This window comes from Ochotona curzoniae, unplaced genomic scaffold (genome assembly GCF_017591425.1).
Source record: "Ochotona curzoniae isolate NIBS_2020 unplaced genomic scaffold, NIBS_Ocur_1.0 patch75, whole genome shotgun sequence".
NCBI lineage: Eukaryota > Metazoa > Chordata > Mammalia > Lagomorpha > Ochotonidae > Ochotona > Ochotona curzoniae.
In genome coordinates, this window is record NW_024467056.1 from 128,987 (window position 1) to 150,495 (window position 21,509).

The 21,509-nt window shown below is 46.6% G+C and overlaps 1 protein-coding gene across 1 annotated transcript in view; it reads left to right on the plus strand.

Annotated features, from left to right (window-relative positions):
• Nucleotides 1-20,343, plus strand: part of LOC121168184 (RNA polymerase-associated protein RTF1 homolog) — a 49,286-nt gene extending 28,943 nt beyond the window's left edge. The window contains exons 5-18 of the mRNA XM_040998064.1: nt 6,938-7,052; nt 7,816-7,927; nt 9,584-9,719; nt 10,185-10,362; nt 11,927-12,009; nt 13,296-13,383; nt 13,481-13,588; nt 14,121-14,198; nt 14,759-14,880; nt 15,065-15,122; nt 15,999-16,076; nt 17,079-17,174; nt 17,838-17,949; nt 18,157-20,343. Coding sequence (XP_040853998.1) covers nt 6,938-7,052; nt 7,816-7,927; nt 9,584-9,719; nt 10,185-10,362; nt 11,927-12,009; nt 13,296-13,383; nt 13,481-13,588; nt 14,121-14,198; nt 14,759-14,880; nt 15,065-15,122; nt 15,999-16,076; nt 17,079-17,174; nt 17,838-17,949; nt 18,157-18,263 — 1,471 coding nt within the window. The 3' untranslated portion in view covers nt 18,264-20,343. The remainder of the gene's footprint in view (nt 1-6,937; nt 7,053-7,815; nt 7,928-9,583; nt 9,720-10,184; nt 10,363-11,926; nt 12,010-13,295; nt 13,384-13,480; nt 13,589-14,120; nt 14,199-14,758; nt 14,881-15,064; nt 15,123-15,998; nt 16,077-17,078; nt 17,175-17,837; nt 17,950-18,156) is intronic.
• Nucleotides 20,344-21,509: the final 1,166 nt, after the last annotated feature.

The window sequence follows — 21,509 nt, forward strand, 5'->3', positions numbered from 1 at the left end:
TTCTGATCATGTTTTTGGTAACTAGCACAAGCCGTATTTGGGATATGATACATTTTTGAAAGGTAGAGAGATAGAATTCCTGTCATCTGGTTCACTCCCCAAATGCCCACAATGACCAGAGCTGGGCTGGGCTGAAGCCAAGAGCCTGGAACTCAAGTCAGGAGTGGCAGGGTCCAAGCACTTAACCCATCACTGCTGCCTTCCAGGGTGTGCATTGCAGGAAGCTGGATTCTTTTGTGAAGGTGGGACTTGAACCCAGGCACTCCAGTATGGATGTGAGCACTCAGTAAAACTGCAACATTGAACATGTTATTGCTGATGATGAAAAACAAACCACATGCTTACATTTAAGATATTTGTTGTTTACTCAGTACTATTTAGATTTGTTAGAACACTTTTTTTAAGTTTTCATTCATCTGCTTTATCAAACCAACACAATGTTTAATTAATTTATTTATTTATTATTACTTTTAAAGATTTATTTTCATTAGAAAGTCAGATATATATAGAGGAGGAGAGACAGAAAGGAAGATCCTTGACCCACTGATTCACTCCCCAAGCAACCTCAGGGACAAGTGTGGCTGCCAGGACATGAGCCAGAGCCCATATGGGATCCTGGTGAGTGCAAGGCAAGGGCTTTAGCCACTAGCCTACTATGCTGAGCCCAGAACACTATTTATTTATTTATTTATTTATTTTAAAGATGTATTTATTTTTATTGGAAAGGCGGATATACAGAGAGGAAGAGAGACAGAGAGGAAGATCTTCCGTACAATGGTTGATTCCCCAAGCAGCTGCAACAGCTGAAGCTGAGCCAATCCAAAGCTAGGAGCCTCCTTCAGGTCTTCCAAGTGGGTGCAGGGTCCCAAAGCCTTGGGCCGCCCTCAACTGCTTTCGCAGGCCACAGGCAGGGAGCTGTATGGGAAGCAGGGCTACCGGGAGTAGAACTGGTGCCCATATGGGATCCCCGCACATGCAAGGCAAGGACCTTAATCACTACGCTATCACACCGGGCCCTTAAATTTATTTCTAAAGATTTAGAGACAGGCAGAAAGGGCATGGAGATCTTCCATCTGCTTATTTGTTCCCCATATTGTCACAGTGGCTGGGTCTAGGGCAGACTGGAGGCAGGAATCAGGAGCTTCTTCCAGTTTTCCCATTTGGGTAACAGGAGCCCAAGCACTTGGGTCAACCTACAGAAAGTGGGTCAGAAATGGAAAAGCAAAGAGGCTCAAACTGGCATTCATATGGATGCCAGCATTAAATGTAGCAGCTTTACCCACTGTAAACTGTAAAACACATTGTTCATTAAGGTTTTTTGTTTGTTTTTATTGGAATGACAGATTTACAGGGAGTAGGAGAAAGAAACATCTTCCTTCCACTGTTTCATTCCCCAAGCGGCCACAATGGCCGGAGCTGAGCCATTCTGCAGCCAGGAGCTTCTTCCGGGTCTCCCACATGGGGGCAGGGTCCCAAGACTTTGAGCCATCTTCTACCAGTTTCCCAGGCCACAAGCAGGAAGCTGGATGGGAAGTGGAGCATTCAGGACAGGAACCAGTTCCCATATGAGATGCAAGCACTTACAGGTAAAGGATTAGCCAATTGAGCCATTGTGCTGGCCCCCTTAGAGTCTTTGTCATAAAGCCTACCCATATGGCCATTATGTTTTTAATGAATGCACGTGTGATTATCCCAACAGTCCTGTGAGATTAGTTATCTCTTAAGGCCAGAGATAGTAGCTAACTCTCAGTACAGGCAGAAACTTTACTGCTCTGTTTCTAGCTCCAGGAAGAGTAGCTGACACATGGAGTGCACTAAATATTTGTGGAGTAAGTGAAAGAAGGAACTTGCCCAAGGTCATTTGACTGGTAGGTGGCAGAATTGGATTTCAAACAAAGGACCATCTGACCCCCACAAAAACAAAACCAAAAAAAATTACTTTTTGGCAATATCCCCTCAGGCCTCAAGAGTCCTGTGATTTTTGCTTATTCTGTACCACAGGCACTAAGGGAATTACTTGATAGAAAGCAATACATGATTGGATTCCTGTTAAGCAAAAGTAGTAAGGCAGCCATGAGATGGCTGCCATCATTACTGAAAGTAATGTGGAACACATAAAATGCTGTGTGGAAAGTAAATGGTAAAAACGATATTTTGCAGCTCTAAAGTTGCCCAAACACCTAAGTGGAAGCAGTTGTCCAAATTTGCCCTGGGCAGCTCTCTCTTCATCAGATTGGAGACTGTGATTTGCCCTCTGTACTTGCAGGTTAACCCTGTTTCACAGTCCTGCTGGCTTTCATTGATTGACTGGTTTAGATGTATTTTATGAAAGGCAAAGAAACCGAGAGATCTTTCATTTGTTTATTCACTCCCCAAATGACTGTGACAGCCAGGTCTGACAAGGCTGAAGTCAGGAACCAGGACCTTGATCCAAGTCTCCTGCATTGATGGCAGAGGCGCAGGTACTTGAGCCATCATCCGCTGCCTTGCCAGTTGCATTAGTGCCAGCTAGATCAGAAGTGGAACAGCCAGGACTCAAACAACACTGTAATATGTGATGCTGGTGTCCCAGACAGTAACTTAACCACTGGCCACAACACTGGCTCCAGGTTTTGTGTTTTCTGAAACTCAGCTTTAAGTTGCCTTTTCATTTAACATGCTTGAAAAGCAGAATTACAAGAAGATCTTCCATTTACTGGCTCACACCCCAAATACCCACAACAGCTGAGAATAGGCAAGGACAACCCCGAGAACTGGAATTCCATCCAGGTCTCTCTTGTGGGTTGCAGGGACCCAAGTACTTGGACCATTGTCTCCTGTCTTCCAAGACACATCAAAAGTTGGCACTCCAATTTGAGGTGTGGGCATCAAAAGCAGCAGGTTACTTCCTGTGCCACAAAGCCTGCCCCTTAAATTGTTTTTTTTAAAATAGTTATTTTATTAGAGAGGTAAAGAGACAGAGGTCTCATTGCTGGTTCACTATAATCTTCCCATAATGTTGGAACTGAGCATGCCAAAACCAAGAAGCTGGGCCTCCTGCCAGCTCTTGCATGTTCCCCTTCCAAGCATTAGCAGGAATGTGGGACTGGGAGTGCAACTGGGACTTAAACCCAGGCACTCAGGCAGGGGAGGCCAGTGACCATGCCAAACACCCGCCCCCACTGCTTTGTGATATTCAGAAGCTGTTTCATTTTTCTGGACTTAAGCCATGTTTTAAATGGCAAAGGTTCTTCCTTCTAACAATTTGAAGGTGAAACTGTCTTCAGAAATAAAATACAGTCTCAGATCTACCATAAGAAAGAAAACTAAATGCAGCTTCTCTGGCAGCAATTTATTCTGGTTCCTCCAAGAGCCTGTTTGTCCTTTGTGGAGACCATATTAAGTGTGCTGAGTTATTCTCAAAAAGAATTTTTGGCTTTCAGTCAGCAGCCAGCAGTAGACATTTGTTTGGCGTCCAAATGCTTCCAAGGTTACCTGTGTTGGAACAAACATAATGTCAGAGGTTGCCACTGGCACTGCAGGTACAGGGGACCAGTGTGCTGCGGATTTCTTACCTGTGGAGAGCGTGCAAGAGAACGATTGTCTTTCAAGACCACTAGTACCTAAAGAAGCATGGGGACCTGTTTTCAACCTTGGTTGCTTTTACATTTTTCATCATTTGTGAGTGAAACAGCTGATTCTGTGGTTTATGGTGGTTAAGAAGTTTTTAGAATGACACTTGTTAAGGTAGAAGTTTCGGGGTTGGCACAGTGGCTCAATTGGCTAATCCTCTACCTAACTGTGCCAGCATTTCATCTGGGCATCGGTTTGTATCCTGCTCTCCGTTCCCATACAGCTCCCTGCTTGTGGCCTGGGAAAGCAACAAGGATGGCCCAAAGCCTTGGGACCCTACACCCACATGTGAGACCCAGAAAAAGCTCCTGCTGACTCCTGGTTCTTGGCTTTAGATCAGTTCAGCTCCAGCCATTATGGCCATTTAGGGAGTGGACCAGTGGATGGAAGATTTTTCTCTCTGTCTCTCCTTCTCTTTGGAGTAAAAATGAATAAATCTTGAACAGATTTAGATACAGAAACAGAAAATTGGGTTTTTAGGGCTCCTTTTTCTAGCTTTAGGGCAATTGCAATAGAGCAATGCAAAATGTTCCTTCATCTTGTGCATCTATTCTAGGCCTTCCTATGGGTTTCCCTAACCTTTATGTGTGAGCCCATTATCATCCCTGTCCATTCTGTGGCATAGCACCAGGTGGGATGTGTCATTCTCAGTGGGGCAGGAATGTTGCAGGGGCCTGGTGGGGGGAAATACTGGCATTTTCAGAGAGTCTCTGATGAAGTCACACTCACTGGCCAAGTGATGCCTTTTTTTTTTTTTAAGATTTATTTGTTTTTATTGGAAAGTCCGATTTACAAAGAGGAGGAGAGACAGAAAGATCTTCATCTACCAGTTCACTCCCCAAGTGGTCGCAACAGCCAGAGCTGAGCCAATCTGAAGCCAGGAGTCAGGAGCTTCTTCTGGGTCTCCCACACAGGTGCAGAATCCCAGGGCTTTGGGCTGTCCTCTACTGCTTTCTCAGGCCACAATTAGGGAGCTGGATGGGAAGTGGAGCAGCCGAGATACGAAGCAGTGCCCATTTCTGATCCCAGTGCCTGCAAGGCAATGACTTAAGCCACTAGGCTATTATGCTGGGCCCTGGCCAGGTGATCTTAAGTAAATCACATTACCGTTGGGGTCAGCACCATGGTGTAGTAGCCTAAGCCTCTGCCTGTAGTACCCACATCCCATTTTGGCTTCAATTCTAATCCAGTGCCCTGCTTATCTTGCCTTGAAAAGCAGCATAGGATGGCCTGAATGTTTGGGCCCCAGCACCCACATGGGAGACTGGAAAGAAGCTCCTGGGTTCAAACTAAACCAATTGCAACCATTGTGGCCATTTGTGGAGTGAACCAGTGGATAGAAGATGGATCTCTCCCTCTCTCTCTCTCTGTAAATTTGCCCTTCAGATAAAAATAAATAAATCTTTTTTTAAAAAAAATCACTTTACCTTCTTCCTGCTTCAACTTCCTCTTTCTAGATTGTTGTGCATAAGCCTCTAGAGTGGTAGTACATATGAGAACAGAAGCTTATGGAAATAGAAGCTACAGGACCAGCACGTTGTGACACCATAGATCAAGCTGTCACTTACTGGGATCAAATGGGAACACTAGTTTATGTATGGGCTGCTCCATTTTGGATCCATCTTTTTGCTAATGTGCCTGGGAGGTGGCAGAAGAAGGCTCATGTGCTTGGGCCCCTGCTATCCTTGCGAGAGACCCTGTTAGAATTCTGGGCTTCTGGCTTCAGCCTGGCCCAGTACAGCTGTTGCAGCCATTTGGAGAGTGAACCAGCGACTGGAAGATCTCCCTCTGTCACTTTACCTTTCACATAAATCTTTAAAAAGGAGGTGGGGGTAGGAGGAAGGAGGCTGACATTGTAGCAAAGCAGGTAAAGCCATTGCCCTGTGATGCTGTCCTGACTGCTTCACTTCCACTAACTCCCTGACAATATGCTGTGGAAAGCAGTGGAAAATGGCCCAAATGATTGAACCCTGCACCCATGTGAGAGACTAGGATGGGGCTCCCAGTTTCACCCCATCCAGGGCATGGCTATCTGGGGAGAAGTCGCTGAAATAATCTGCTTAAAATGAACACTTCAGTGGTTTTTACTCTTAGAGCTTTGTAACCATCACCACGATTACTTTCAGGATATGTTAATCATCGTCAGAGAAAGTCTGTGCTCACTGACAGTCGCTATTTGTCCACTTACTGTAGCTGTAGATCAGTCTGTGCAGGATGTTTTGTATGTGTGGATTCTGGGTCATTTTTTATGACTGGCTTCTTGCACTTAGAATGTTTGAAGTGTAACCATGAGGTGTGTTAGTACTTGACTCTTTTTGTAGATGAGTAATAATATTCATTGTTGCTGTACACCCCGTTGTATTTACCCATTCATCTGTTGATTGATGTTGGTTGTTTTCATGTTTTTTGCTGTTGTGAAAGTGATCCTAAGAACATTTCCGTACAAGCATTTTGCAGCTTTTTTTCCGTTCTGTGTGGGTGGATAAGATGCCATCAAGCTGTGTCACACTGGTGTGAATCTGTGTCCACTTTGACCTGTCCTCACTGACATTGTCATTTCCTCATTCTTTAATAATAACTCTCTTAGTAGATGTGACGTGATGTCATGCTACCATTTCGATTTGCTCTTGGCATGTTATGTTGAAGATCTTTTTATGTGCTTGCTAGCTGTTTATACATCTTTGAGGAAATATCAATTTAAATCCTTGCAGCTATTGCTTTTTAATATTTATTTTTTAATTCATTTATTCATTCATTCAGAAGATAGAGTTACAGAGAAAGGGTAAGAGAAAGGAAGATCCTCATATCACAGGTTTGCTCCTCAAATACCTGCAGCAGCCAGGAGTGGGCCAGGCTCACTGTGCTACAGCAGACTAATCTTCCACCCTAAGGTGCTGGCATCTCATATGGGTGCTGGTTCATGTCTACCTGCTGCACTTGGGATCCACCTCCCTGCTTATCGCCTGAGAAAGCAGCAGAGGATGACCCAAATCCTTGGGGTCCCTGCACCCACATAGAAGACCGGAAGAAGCTCGTGCCTCCTGGTTTCAGATCAGCTCAACTGTGGCCTTTGTAGTCATTTGGGGAGTGAACCAATGGATGGGGACTTTATTTCTCTAAAGTCTTCCTTTCAAATAAAGCTAAATAAATATTTTAAAAAGAAAAAAAAATTTAATATACTTAAAGGATACAGTGGTGTTTCTTCCAGAAAGCTGAATGTTTATTAACTCATTTCGCCTGCTAGTTTCCTTTTTCTGATTGAAACTATTCTTTCCCTATATTTTTCATTGTTAACTTAAAAATCAAATAAATTTCTTTAAACCAGATTTGAAATCAAGAAGAAGCTGAAAACGGCCAAAAAGAAAGAGAAAAAAGAAAAAAAGAAAAAGCAAGAAGAGGAACAGGAAAAGAAAAAGCTGACACAGATTCAAGAATCTCAGGTAAGGGAGCATGGTTCTTACTGTCCTCAGATGGAGCCTGTTTTCTTAAAAAGTAGAAGAGAACGTGTGTGTAAGGTGTGTGTAATGTGAGCTTACATTGGGGTGCTTCAAAAGTTCATGGAAAAATAGAATTAAAGAACATGTTTATTTGGGTGGGAAAAAAATTGAGATCCCTGCCTATTTCATAATGGCAGTTCCATGGACTTTTTGAAGCTCCCATATACACATGAATTTTAAGATCTTTGTCGTTGCTCCTAAATAGACTTCCCTTTCAGTTCCTGCTAGGTTGCCCACACTGTTTTGTTAACTGCTGAGGTCAGCTTCCCTGGGGTCTAGGTTCATAGAGCCACCCTCTGGGGACAGTTGGTTAACACCTGGCTGGGACATTGGTTGGCATGTTTTCAGGTGGATGTTTTCCTAGATTTCCTGAATGTGTATCTTTGGGAACTTTTCATCTATGCGTTAATTATAAAGTGGTTTGTTGACAATAGTAACAAATATTAGCTATCATCTAGTGTAATCCAAAAAAGTTTTTCCACTTTAAAAAGTTTTTTAATTTTGCTATGCATTCTTGAGTAAGGCTGGGGCTGATTGTTTCCTCTGTCTGTGACCACAAGAGGGTGCTCTCTCCTTCACACAAGCTGGCAGGATACAGCCAGAGTAGATTCTTGCTGGAGAAAGGAATGCATTAACCTTTTGTAGGAGGAGAAGAAGCGAATCATCAGCTGTTGGTAAAAAGTCCTTTATTCTCTTCCCTTGCCAGGTAACATCCCACAACAAGGAACGACGTTCCAAACGGGATGAGAAACTAGACAAGAAATCCCAAGCCATGGAGGAGCTGAAAGCCGAACGAGAAAAACGGAAGAACAGGACAGGTAGGTGGGCAGATGCCATGGCTGCCTTGTGTCTGATCCTGTGAGTTGGCTTCCTCTGGCCCTTCTCATTTTGTAGGCCTTTATTATCAACCATTCCAGGTATACACTGACACACTCTGTAACCCTACATGAGTCCCCCATCCGTCTCAACAAGCAGCTCCAGGCCACTTTTATTACATCTGTGTCCTTTCTAGCATCAGAATTTTTAAAAGATTTGTTTCTTTAATTGAAAGGCATTGCTACACAAAGAGAGCTCCAGCGAGAAAGGCTTCCATCTACTGACTCATTCCCTGAATGGTCACAATGGCTACAGTTGGGACAGTTCAACGCCAGGGCATGTCTCTGTAGAGACAATACAGGGGTAGGGATTTGCACAGTTTTTAAGATGTAGCTTGAGTTGCCCGCGTCTGGTATCAGAGACCCTGGGTCAGACTCTGGTTTGGTATCTAGATTCAAAGTCTTGCTAATGTGAAACCTGAGAGGTGGCAGGTAATAGCTCAAGGACTTGAGCCCCTGGGACCCATGTGGGAGACTCAGGTGGAGTTCCTGGCTCCTGGCTTCTGCTTCACCCAGCCTTGTCTGATGTGGGCTTTTAGGGAATGAACCAGTAGATGGAAGTTCTCTCTTTCCACCTCTTTCAAGTACATTTTTTAAAAAAAAGCAAATGCTTTCTTAATCATCTGGGTTTGCTGTAAGGGTGGCAGGGACCAAGGTACTTGCACCATCACCTTCCCAGGCATGCTTATAGGAACCTGAATTAGAAATGAAGTCCTCCCGGGCCCGGCACGGTGGCGCAGTGGTTAAGGTCCTCGCCTCGCACGCCCGGGATCCCATATGGGCGCCGGTTCTAATCCCGGCAGCCCCGCTTCCCTTCCAGCTCCCTGCCTGTGGCCTGGGAAAGCAGTCGAGGATGGCCCAAAGCTTTGGGACCCTGCACCCGCGTGGGAGACCCGCAAGAGGCTCCTGGCTTCGGATCGGCATAGTATCGGCCCGTTGTGCTCACTTGGGGAGTGAATCATGGGACGGAAGATCTTCCTCTCTGTCTCTCCTCTCTGTATATCTGCCTTTCCAATAAAAAAATAATAAAAATAAATCTTTAAAAAAAAAAAAAAGAAAGAAAGAAATGAAGTCCTCCCAAGCAGCACCTTAGCCTGTTGCACTATCATGTCTGCCCAATTAATAAAGCTTTTTATAAACCAAGTAAAAATGAAGAGATAGGGGCTCTTGTATTAAACTGAAGTAATAGTTGTATGTATGTAATATAATATTCAGTATTCCAGTGTCTCTATGTGTTTTTACGATTGTTGAGACCAAGATCTTCATTTGTGTATTATCTGCTTGCTAGCCAGGACAACCACACTGAGTAGTTGAGATGGTGACCTCAAACTTCAGCACACATTTTTTGACTCAGGAGGCAGTGGCTCACCTTTTTTATTTGTTACGTAGTAGTGTATAGGGTAGATCTATCATGAGTGACTCAGCTCCTTTCATCTCTGGGTTAATTCCCCTTTGAATACAGCTCAGGTGGTCATAGTAGAGTCCAGAGGAGACAGACCTGCTTGCTTGAGTCCTCTGCCATGTTTCAGGTCTTTTTCAAGGGTGAAAGCTGGTTCCGTTTCCTTTGAACCTACGTAAGCCTTTCCTTTCTCTTTCTAGCTGAGCTCCTCGCCAAAAAACAGCCATTAAAGACCAGTGAGGTCTACTCTGACGATGAGGAGGAAGAAGAGGATGATAAGTCTAGCGAAAAGTCGGACCGTTCGTCTCGAACATCTTCCTCCGACGAGGAAGAGGAGTAAGCCGTGTACACTTTGGTCTGGTAGGCGGGCTGGGTGGTCTGCAGAAGCAGCTCAGTGGGGAGTCTAGTCTCCCTATCTGGGCCTCGGGCCACAGTTTGGCTCAGTACCTGAATCACTGAACCGAGTCTACCAGCACATCTACCCCATTTATTTCTTATGCCTCTGGCTCCCAGCCTGTGTCCCTGGACATTTCCCTTGGGCTCGGCAGGTGGGACACGACTTCCGGTTGCCTGAGATTGGCCTGGAGCTTCTTTTAGTGCTGTGGCTCTGCTCGGCCGCCTTCTTCCAGACAGTTGACACGGCCGGTTGGGGATGGGTCTGTCGCGGCCCTTCCCTGGGGCTTCATTACTCCCCCTCCCAGGTGAGCTGGGTTGGAGCTCGGAGTGGCTGGCGGTGTCTCTCCCCATCTCATATTTTTTTCTGTGATGAGCGCTTTTCTCACTGTCCTTTGCTCTTCATAGGAAAGAAGAAATCCCTCCAAAATCACAGCCAGTCTCCCTACCAGAAGAATTGAATCGGGTCCGATTATCCCGGCACAAACTGGAGCGTTGGTGTCACATGCCCTTCTTTGCTAAAACTGTCACAGGCTGCTTCGTACGGATTGGCATCGGAAACCACAACAGCAAACCTGTGTACCGGGTGGGTGTCTCCTTACTGGCACAGGTGTCCGTGTTTTTATTTGAATCCTCAGCCTGGATTCAAAGCTATTGAACAGCTCTGGGAAACGGGCCCTGGTCACAGTGCCTGTAGAACAGTGGCAGTGTGAAGCAAAGGGGATTGTGGGGATCGCACAAGGCCTGCCTGTCGGAGAAGTACTGGGCTACCAAATAAGGGAGAAGGGAGACATTTAGGAAGTATTTGTGGGCAGCTACATAACGTTCCTTTGGACAATAAGTGGGTGAAAATTTTCACTGTTCCTTCCTAAGTGACTTTTAGACCAGGGAGCTGTCGTGAAGTTGACAAAGGCTACAGAAATACACAAAGCAGCCACCTGCTGCGATTACTGTGCAGGCGCTGGCAATGCTTCTGTGATCAGGGCAGCTGGAACAGGGCTGCTTTCTTTTTTGTTTCCTTTTCTTTTTAAATGTTTTATATTTGTTTTGTTCTAGATTGGGCTTTTTGCTTATTGTGTGTTTCGAAAAAGATTATTTGATAGTCCACACTCCAGTTGAACTTCAGCATTTCTATTAATAAAGTCTTAAAGCTTATAAGCTTGATTCAGTGCTCAGTGGGAGCAGCATTTAGCTGGAAGAACTTCCTGTAGGGTGAGGTGGCACTTCCAAAGCCACGTCAGTTCTAAGGGAAGATGGAAGCGACAGAGGACAGTGAAAGGCAAAGGAGCCCAGCCCATGTGTGCTGCATCAGCTCAGGTGATTACTGAGAAAGAGCATGTGACTTGGCACAGAATGAAGCAAAACTTTTACATACAAAAAAGGGGGGGGGAAATTTCATTTATTTGAATAAAGCCAGCATTAGAGAGAGAGAGAGAGAGAAAGCAACCTTTCACTGATTTGCTCCCTAGGTGGGCGCAATGTCCAGGGCTGGGCCAGGCCAAAGCCAAGAGCTTCTTCCAGGTCTCCCATGTGGGTACTGGGCCCAAACATTTGGGCCATCTTTTTGCTACTTTTCCTAGGCCATTAGGGAACAGGACAGAAAGTGGAACAGCCGGGACTCAAGCCAGCACTTACATAGGATGCTGACCAGGTGACAGCTTTATCCATTATACCATAATGCCAGCCCCTGGCTTGTCTGGTTTTAACATCTCTCTGTCTGAGGGCACATTCCAGAGATCTTAGCAACACACGCTGACTGTGTCTTCACACCTGGGTGATCAGGGTTTCATCTCTGAAATCCCAAGTCCACTCCCCCATTGTTAGCAGAAGGGAAAGCTTCTTAGGGGCTCCACCCTCCCCAAATCCTTACCCTTAGTTACCCTGCCCTGAGGCTCCCTGTACCTTTTCAATTCTATACCTGAAAGGTGCCCAGAGTCTCCTGACAGCCCTGCACGCCTCTCAGTACAGGGTCATCTGTGTGTTCAGGCAGGTATGCAAGGATGATTAAAGAAAGAGTGGTGTGCTTTCCTATAGCCCTTGAACCTTTGTGCCCTAATTAACCATGTAAATATTGTCAAAAAAAAAAAAAAGAGTGGTGTGGAAAGTGCTGGAAGAATTTGTCCCTAATAGGTCTCTGTCCTGTCACTTAGGTCGCTGAGATCACTGGCGTTGTGGAAACTGCCAAAGTTTACCAGCTTGGTGGCACCAGGACAAACAAAGGGCTACAACTACGGTGAGAGTCGCTTCCTGGCAGCTTCGCCTTTCGCCTCAAATGCAGGCTGCTGGAGGAGGCTGGTGTTGTGTGTTTGCCTGGGGGAAACTAGGACATTCTCTCCCCCCAGGGGAGTCAGAGATGCCAGGTATTGGGTGCGAGCTGCAAGCCCATCCATGAGGAGCTGCCTTCCCTCCTTGCTATGTCATTGAAGTCACTTCAACCCTGATGAGTTGGATCATGTCTCTGGACTTAGTTCTCTTTTGTTTTTCCTTCCTTTTTAGAGATTTATATATCTGTTTGAAAGAGTCACCAAGAGATCTTCCACCTCTGGTTTACTCCCCACATGGCTGCAGTAGCTAACACTGGGCCAGACTGAAGCTAGGAGCTTCATCCTAGTCTCCTACATGGATGGCAGGGGCCAAGTACTTGGGTCATCTGTTTTTCCCAGGCAGCCAACTGGGAGTTGGGTTGGATGTGGTACAGCTAGGACACTAATTGGTTCCCAAATAGGATGCTGGTCATAGCACCTTTAACCACTGTGTCACAGCACTGGCCCCTGACTTAGTCTTCTCGTTAGTAAAATGGAAATGTCTTCTCAGCAAATATTTGCTGAAAGTCTGCTGTGCACCCAGCGCTGTTGTAGGCATCAGGAAAAGGGAGAGAACAAAACAAATGCAATACAATCCCTGTCCTCTTGTAGCTTGGGGGTTCTCAAGAGCCCATGTAGGAAGAAGTAACAGGCCAGGCTCACACAGCATGGTCACAGTTCTCCCTCTCCCACAGCCTGATTGGATCTCCATGTCCCCATCTAACATCCCCACACCATCCTAGAGCCACCCAGTGTGGGGAGTGTGGCTGTGACAAACACAGTTCCCAGGAGAATGGCACCAAACTTCACTACCATAACAGTAGGAGGCACGGTGATCTTCTCTAGGGAATTGTTTGCTCATCATTCAGACCCTTGCCTAGTACTGGAAATCCTTGCTATTGCTTGGCCATGCTGGAGTGTCCTGTGAACTGAGTTTCCTTTGGAAGCACTGACTTGGTCCATTTGGTTCCAGCAGCAGCTTTGTGATTCTCCATCCAAGTGGCCTATTGCTTTATTTTTATTTCACTGCCTGTTTCTTCTCTTAGAGATTCTGATCCTATTGGCCTGGAATGGTGCTTTAGCGTTAGAATATAAATGTTTCTAGATAATTAATTCCAAAGGGTAGTCTGGCTTAGTAACCACAGAGAGAGGGAGATGGGATCCGGTCAGGTTGGTGTTGTCATGTACATTCTTAGACATGCTGACTCTTCCTTAGGCATGGCAATGACCAACGAGTGTTTCGCCTAGAATTTGTCTCAAACCAGGAATTCACTGAAAGCGAGTTCATGAAATGGAAAGAGGCGGTGAGTGGCTGGAGACAACCAGCATGTGTCCACAAGCCTTGAGGGGGAAGGTGCTTCCAGACTCCTTACTAATAACCTTTCATCATGTTTTCTCCAGATGTTCTCTGCCGGCATGCAATTGCCCACTCTAGATGAAATCAATAAAAAGGAATTATCTATTAAAGAAGCTCTGAATTATAAATTCAATGATCAGGACATTGAAGAGGTAAGACAGCTGGTCCCCCAGCGCCTGGGGCTTATCAAGAACAAGTGTTAGAAAAAATCGTGATTTCCTGTGTCCCTGTATCTTGATATTTTTAGCTGCACAGGAAGATGAGGGAGTACAGACATCACTGCCGTGTAACTTTGAATTGATCAGCTTTTCTCTGGGCATTCTTATCTACAGATTAGATTTCCTGGACTCAAGTGCCTTCAAGGCTCCAGGATGTGTGTGCCTCTTTATCCCAACATTTTCATCTGTGTTCCAGGCTGGTGGCTAGCCTTGCAGTGCCTGGCCCTCAGACTGCTGCCACTGATGGGCACTGACTCCCTCACAATGGTGCAGAGTTGATGCATGTCCCGGGAAGCACCATCCTGTTCCTTCGTGTGTGCCTGCCTCCTCCCTGGGGACATGGCACTGCTGTGGGCAGAGCAGCCCCTTGAGCCAGCTGGCTGCCTTCAGAAGGGGCTCACCACATGACCCGTGGGCACAAGTGGTAGAGCATATACTCACTGCTGGTGTCTCCTCTCTGGTGCAGATTGTTAAAGAGAAAGAAAGGTTCAGAAAAGCTCCTCCCAACTATGCTATGAAGAAGACACAGCTGTTGAAGGAAAAGGTGAGACCCTGGACTCAAGCCTCGCCCTGCCTGAGGCTATGCAAAGGCATACACTTCCCTCCCTGCCGAGGCACTGCAGGCCCTTGGAAGCAAGCTGGAGGCAGCAGAGTTGTTCTTGGCCCTTTTCCTGCTAGAGCAAAAAGGCCCCTGTTGATCCCATCCTCCTTTCTTTCATGTTAGTATCATTTGCAATAAGGTTGGCCCCAAGCCAATATGAGCAGACCAGAAGGACTGGCCGGCCATGGTGGCTGGTGGATTTCCATTTCTTCACATTAAAAGGATGGGGCAAGTCTTATGATAGGGGCTTAGCTATCTGGACTCTGACTTCTTAAGGGTATGGGTGGGTGTCACTCCACTAGGGACCCAGAGTCAGGTACCCATATGGAAGGTATTACTACTGTAATGAAAATTTTATCTCATATTTGTAAAGTACTGCTTCTATTTTTGCACATTTGCTATTGCTTGTTCATCACATGAGCATGTCTTGCCTGTGCTGGAAGACAGGAGAATTTATAGCGAGCCGGTTGTCTCCAAGAGCTGACACATCTCTCTGTATGCAGGCCATGGCTGAGGACCTAGGGGATCAGGACAAAGCCAAACAGATTCAAGACCAGCTGAATGAACTAGAGGAGCGAGCAGAGGCCTTGGACCGCCAGAGAACCAAGAACATATCTGCCATCAGGTAAACACTGCCTATTTTGGTTGGCTCCCTGTCCTCAGCCCCTGGATCTTGGGCAACACCAGTAGGCAAGCCTGTGACCTTGACCCACTGTGCTGTCCTGATCCCACAGATCTCCGGGATCGGACTGAACAGCTCCTTTCCTCCTTTTATAGCCCACTGACTCATACTCTTACTCACCCCACAGTTATATCAACCAGCGCAACCGGGAGTGGAACATTGTGGAGTCAGAGAAGGCCCTGGTGGTGAGTAGGACCACTTGTATGCTTAGCATACACACCCTCTGTGTGCAGATATGCATGCTTGTATTTTCTATTTTATTTAAATTTTTATTGATTTGAAAAACTAAGACAAAGGTCTTCTACCTGCTGGTTCACTCCCAGAATTCCTACAAGTTAGGCCAAGTAATTCAATCTGCTTTTGCCATACAGGGACTTGTGTACTTAAACCACCACCTGTTGCCTCCAAGGCTGGGACTTCAGTACAGGCACTGTGATGTGGGATGTGGGCGTCCTAAGAGGTTTCTTGACTGCTGTACCACCACCGCTCCAGATTTCTTAATTTATAGTAAAACATCTTCTCTCTTGTCTTACTCTCCCCACCTTTGGATGCTACTCCACAGAAATTATTTTTTTGATTTCTGGTGTTTGATCGTTGCATTGGTAAATCTTGAAGGGAAGGGGATAACAGGGATGACGTTGTGGGGCAGCAGGTTGCACTGCCACCAGCATCTCATATTGTAGTACCAGTTCAAGTTCTGGCTGCTTCACTTGCAGTACAGCTCCCTGCTAATGAGCCTAGGAAAGCACCAGAAGATGGCCCAAGTGCCAGAGCCCCTGCACTTACATGGGAAATGCAGGTAGAATTCTGGCTCCTGGTTCCAGACTGAGTACCTCCAACCATTGCAGCCATTTAGGGGAGTTGAACAAGTAGTTAAATGTCTCTTTCTCATTCTCTCTGTCTCTATAGCTCAGCCTTCCAGATAAATGCAAGAAAAAAAAAGACAAGAAACAGCTTTTGCTTGTTTGCAGTTCCTTGCAAAGACTTAATTTGTATGCAGACCCACGGTGGGTGAGAGGAGGGAGGCAGATTCTGTTCTGTAACGCTGCTCTGTGTCGCAGGCGGAAAGTCACAACATGAAGAACCAGCAGATGGACCCCTTCACCCGGCGGCAGTGCAAGCCTACCATCGTCTCCAACGTGAGCGCCTGAGGACGTTGGTAGTGGGGACCCAGATTCTAGGACAGACAGTGAATTCCATTAGGAAATTAATAAAGAAGTTAAAAATAATATCTTCTTGGCTGGGATTTGCTCTCCTCAAGCTCCTGGGTCTGGACATTTCCTTTTTTTATCTTGCTATAGGGCATATAGGCAGTGAGAACTGGTATGGATCTGTATCAGCCTGGCAATTAACTCCTTATGCCACAGGCTTGAACACGGGCTGAAAAATCCCTTATCCAAAATGCTTGGGGCCAGAAATGTTTCAGCTTTCACTTTTTTTTTTTTTTTTTAATAATATATGCATGTTGACATAGACTTCTTGGCAGTGAGGCCCAACTCTAAGCACAAGATTCATGTGTATTTCATAATGCCCTCACATACACAGGCTGACAGCAGTTCTATAACAGAATCTGCTGAATGCTTACATACAGCTGTGACCCATCACATGAAATCAGGTGGAGAATTTACCTCTTGTGGCGAAATGGCAGTAATCCAAAGTTCGGGATGAGAATGGACACTTGGTGGGCATGCCTACACTCCACCTGGGCTTGTGCCCCTGCTCCAACCCCAGGCTCCTCCTAGTATGCATGCAGGGGTCAGAAGTGATGGCTCCAGTCTCCAGTGGTTGGAGGCCCAACATTGGTGACCACTTGAAGAGGAGACTGGTGGATTTGAGCTCGCTCTCTTTCTTTCTCTCACTCTGCTCGCTCTGTTTCTGTCACTCTACATTTCACATAGATGAAAGCATATGGATTTTGTTTTGTTTTTTAATGGCCTTCTGGATGTCTAGTGTGTAATACATTACTTAGGTAGGGCCTGGCTGGACAGGGTTTTCCTGTTAAAGCATCTACTTGCCCTTTTTCACTCCCTTGAGGAAACCCCACTGAACTGCTTTGGGGCCCCCCATGGTGCTTGTGAGGGTGGTGGAGGCAATGAGCTCAGTAAGCAACAGTCTCTAAAGTAGCTTATTTCTTCTCTCAGTCCAGAGACCCTGCTGTTCAAGCTGCCATCTTGGCCCAGCTGAATGCAAAATATGGTTCTGGAGTGTTACCCGACGCCCCCAAGGAAATGAGCAAGGCGAGTACCTCCCCCACTTTCACCTCTGCAGGCTGTTGAGCAGGCCACCTGCTCATTGGAGCAAGCACCTTGCCTAGTTTGGCCTTGATCTTCCTGCTTGCCCATTGTTTACAAACGGGACCAGGGGCTGTGGAGTTTGGATCAGTCGACCTGAATTCTAACCTGTCACCCCCACACACTGGGGTCTGGGTCTTTAGGAAATTGATTAGCAGATGTTGGCACCGTGTTCTGCAAAATGCAGAAGATGCCCTCCCTGCCACCCAGCATAACTGTGTGTGCCCACCAGGCAGTTGCTGAAGTGATTAAGGCAAACCATGAAAACTGCCTGTTTAAAATCAAATGTCTGCCTGAGAGGTCTTTTCCCAGGGAACCTAAACTGTTCCAGGAATTGGTAAAATCTCGGGTTGGATGGAGGCTGTGGCCTTAGGCCCTCTTTCCTATTCTCATACCCTGGCCCTGAGCATTCCTGCTCTTCAGTGCTTGGAAGACCAAAAAGGCTTCCAGAAGGAACGCTGATGGCCTTGGCTCTCCTTGCTCTCTCGCAGAGACACCGGGAGCCTCTGCAGAGGGCCAGCTGGAACCGAGCTGAGACCGCTTGCACCTGCTGCCACTGGAAGCTCGCCTGCACGTGGGTGCTTATCTTTCACTATCCTCATGTTGCAGGGCCAGGGGAAGGATAAAGATTTGAATTCAAAATCAGCCAGCGACCTCTCAGAAGATCTGTTCAAAGTACATGATTTTGATGTGAAGATTGATTTGCAAGTTCCCAGCTCAGGTATGCCAGGGCTGGGAGCAGAGACAATGTGTTTTTGGCCAACAGGGAGGCCAGATTTTAGGGAAGAACAGAGTGTCAGTTCATGAGTGTCTCTAGGGCCCAGGTTGTGGGCATCACGAGACGAGACAGGGTGCACCAGCAAGGCTGGCAAAGGAGGAAAGGCGTGGGCAGGTACTCCAGCTGCCAATCTGCTATTCTTTCCCACAGAGTCAAAGGCTTTGGCCATCACCTCCAAGGCCCCGCCAGCCAAGGATGGTGCTCCCAGGAGATCACTGAACTTGGAAGACTACAAAAAACGACGGGGGCTTATCTGAGCGTGCCCAGCCTACTGCCTCCAACCCTGCATGTCCCATCTCCACGGCCCTCCTTTCCCTTTTCCTTTGTTTTGCCCCCTTTGGGCTGGAGCAGCAGTGAAACTGGGAAGAGACTCTAAACTGCCAGTCATTTGTAATATAAACGTTCGCTGTATAGACTTCTTTGTCCGCACCATCTCCCACCGCCCCGGACCCTTCCCAGTGTACCCTTGGGCTCTCTGGAGCTTTTTCCATGACTTTAGATTTGTGTTTGCTTTTTTTCTTTTCTTCCCCCTCTCCGCCCCCATTTTTGTTTTTGTTTTTGTTTTAAGCCAGCAGAGTTCACTGGCCTCCCTGCACACGTTCAGTATTAACCACGGAGCTGGGAGTCTCCTGGAGCCTATGGAGGCCAGAGCAGCAGCACTGGGCAGTCTCTTCTGCCTTGGACCTATCCATTCAGCATGTGGCACCTGACCCTTGTGGAGCGCGCAGGGATCAGGCACCTGCGGTCCTCCCACCTCTCTCCTCACCTTTCCCTCCTTCCCATCACTGTGGAAGAAGGGTCTTCAAAACCAATTTAGTTTCCAAAAAGTGTACATTTGTGGGGAGGGAGGGTGTCTAATTTGAGTGAGAGAGAGAGAGAGAGTGTGTGTATGTGTGTGTAGGTGTGTGGATTTTTTTATCATTTTTTAAAATGCAGTACTCTTTGTATCAGTCTGTCATGGGTCTATAGCTGTTTCAGATTTTTTTCAGCTGTACTTGAGCATCTGAAACTGCAAGAAAGAAATTCATTAAATGTGATTCTTCTTACTAAACAGGCCTGACTGCTGTAGCTGTGTAACTTCCACTCTCCCCTCCACCCCACCCTGTCACCACCCCCTCAGAATTTGCCCCAGTTAGTCCCCTGCCCTGCAGGCTGTGTCCCAGCAGATGGGAGGGAAGCCTATGGCCACGGACCTGGGAGGGCAGAGGAGGAGTCTTGCTTATCCCATGGGCTCAGCCCATAGCTTTGTAGCTGAACAGTGTGTTATTTTTTCCCCCCACTTACCTTACCTATCTTCCTAGTTGTTCTTTTTGGCTGCTTGGCAAGATTGACATTCTGTTTTGTTTTTAAGAGAAATTCTTCAACAGGAACGTGGAGAGCGAACACATAAAGCTTTAGGTTGCAGGTGTTCCCAGCATGAGCAGTTTGCAAGTGTGTGTACACAGAGATGTGGGGAGCGTGTGTGTTGTTGGGCAGCCAGGGTGAAGCCAGAAGAGGTGTGTATGTCTTTATGAAATGTTTGAAAAGAGATAAGCTGACTGCTTGATAATCATTCTCAGGTGTAAAGCTCCAACTGTAAATAAAAGTGGCATTTAACAAATCTTTCCAGAACAAAGTCCAGCTGGCTATATATGTATATATATATGGCATATACACACACATGCACACACACAGAGCAAGAACAAAGCTGAAGAGACTGCTGAGGGCTGCTGATTCCCACGAGAGGGACAGGAATCCAGAAGCCGGGCTCGTCACTTCTGCACCCTACTTTTGTATAAAGAGGGATGGGGGATGATGGGAAATCATGGAATTAATTTGTATTTAAACATGAAAATGAACTTAGTAACTCTTCCAGGTTGAACAGCCTAGGCATTGCTTTAACTTAGTTTACATTTTCTTAATTTTGAAAACAGTAATGGACAGTTTTAAAGAAGTATTATGACTATGTCAAGTTGATAAATACAACTGTAACACAGCTAGTGGTGGCTGTGGCACGGTTCGGTTGGACAAAGGAATGGTAATGGACTCATTAAAATCGTGTGTACTTGAAGAGTCCATTGACCAAAACTCTTTACAGAGCATTGTGTATATGTGGAATCTCAGACTGGTAAATACTTCCAGGCTCCCCCAGCCATTCCTGGAGCTGCCAGGACCTCTCTTTCTCATGATGAACTCAGACTTTTTTTTCCTTTCTGGTTTCAAAGGACGTAAAATGATAGTCTATATCATTTGCTGCAATCCCTCTGACCCATTGTGTAGATCTGTATTTAGTATCATTTGGATTTGGAGACATGTCAATGACATTATGGCTGTGTAATAAAATTTTTATTCAAACTGCATCACCCTGTAGCCACTTTGCCACTACCTCCCGAAACACACCTGCTGAGAGCTTCATTCTGAGATGCCAAAGCACAGAGCAGGGAGAAAAGCCCCCCAAAGACGATGGAGAGGCACCTTAGCCGCTGCACAGCCCGCCGGCAGCTTGCTTCCACACGGAGGCCTTGTCTCCTGTCGTTGCCAGGGCTGTGCCTCTGCACCAAGACCATGCCAGGCACCAGACACTGCCTGCAGCCCACCGTCTCACCTTTGTGGTGGCCCACAGTCTTCCCTAATCCCTTCACCAGCTCTAACATGGTTTTGGTGTTGAAGGGGCCACACCCACACCTGCTGTGTGAAGTATTCAGGCCTGTCTGTGCTGCTGCTGATGGGCACAGGGGCGTCTGGGGCCTGCACCTTCCCTCCAAAAAGAATGCTATGTTTTGTTTGTTTCTGTGAGGTCCTGACTTGTCACTCATACTGTACAGATATTTGTAAATAAATGATATCATTTTAATACGGGGTCAGTGGAGTGCAAGCATTGTGTGCTAGATGGCTGCTCCTGGAGCTGTGCTTTTGGTAACCAGGGGAGCCTCCCTACTCCTACTTCCCTTCTTCCCCTCCTGCCAGCCCTGCACCCCAAAATGTGAGAGTGGCTGTCACCAGTTTCCCACAGCCTGGTTTTCCAGGAGCCCATTAGTTAGGGTCATTGCCTGCACCCAGCATATCTTCCATGGTTGTTGTTTGCTTCCTATCTAGAAGAGGTCACCAAGCTTTTAACAGAACTAGGTGGACTTTTCTAAGGGCCTGAGCCTAACTCCTGGAATGTGTGTCATGCGGGAGAAGGGGAAGCCTGGGGCTGTTAAGTCAGGCTCCAAAGGAACCCTTAATTCCCAACCCTCTCTCCCTGAGTTGGGCAGATGTGCAAATGCCCGAAGCTGTCTCAACTGCCATCTGAATCTGGAAGTGAGATCTTGCAGCATCCACCTCATCAGACGGAGGTGTGCCCAGGGACTGGCTACAAGTGTCCTCAATAAGGTTGTCCCCAGCCTCCTGTGGCCATGTGGCCCTTCTAGGAAGGAGAGGTAACCTCCAGTGCAGGTGGAGGGAGGTGGGGTGCTGTGATGATCAACTCCGTCTCCCAGTGTTTTCCAGGACAACTCCTTTCCTATGGGTGGCACCCAAGT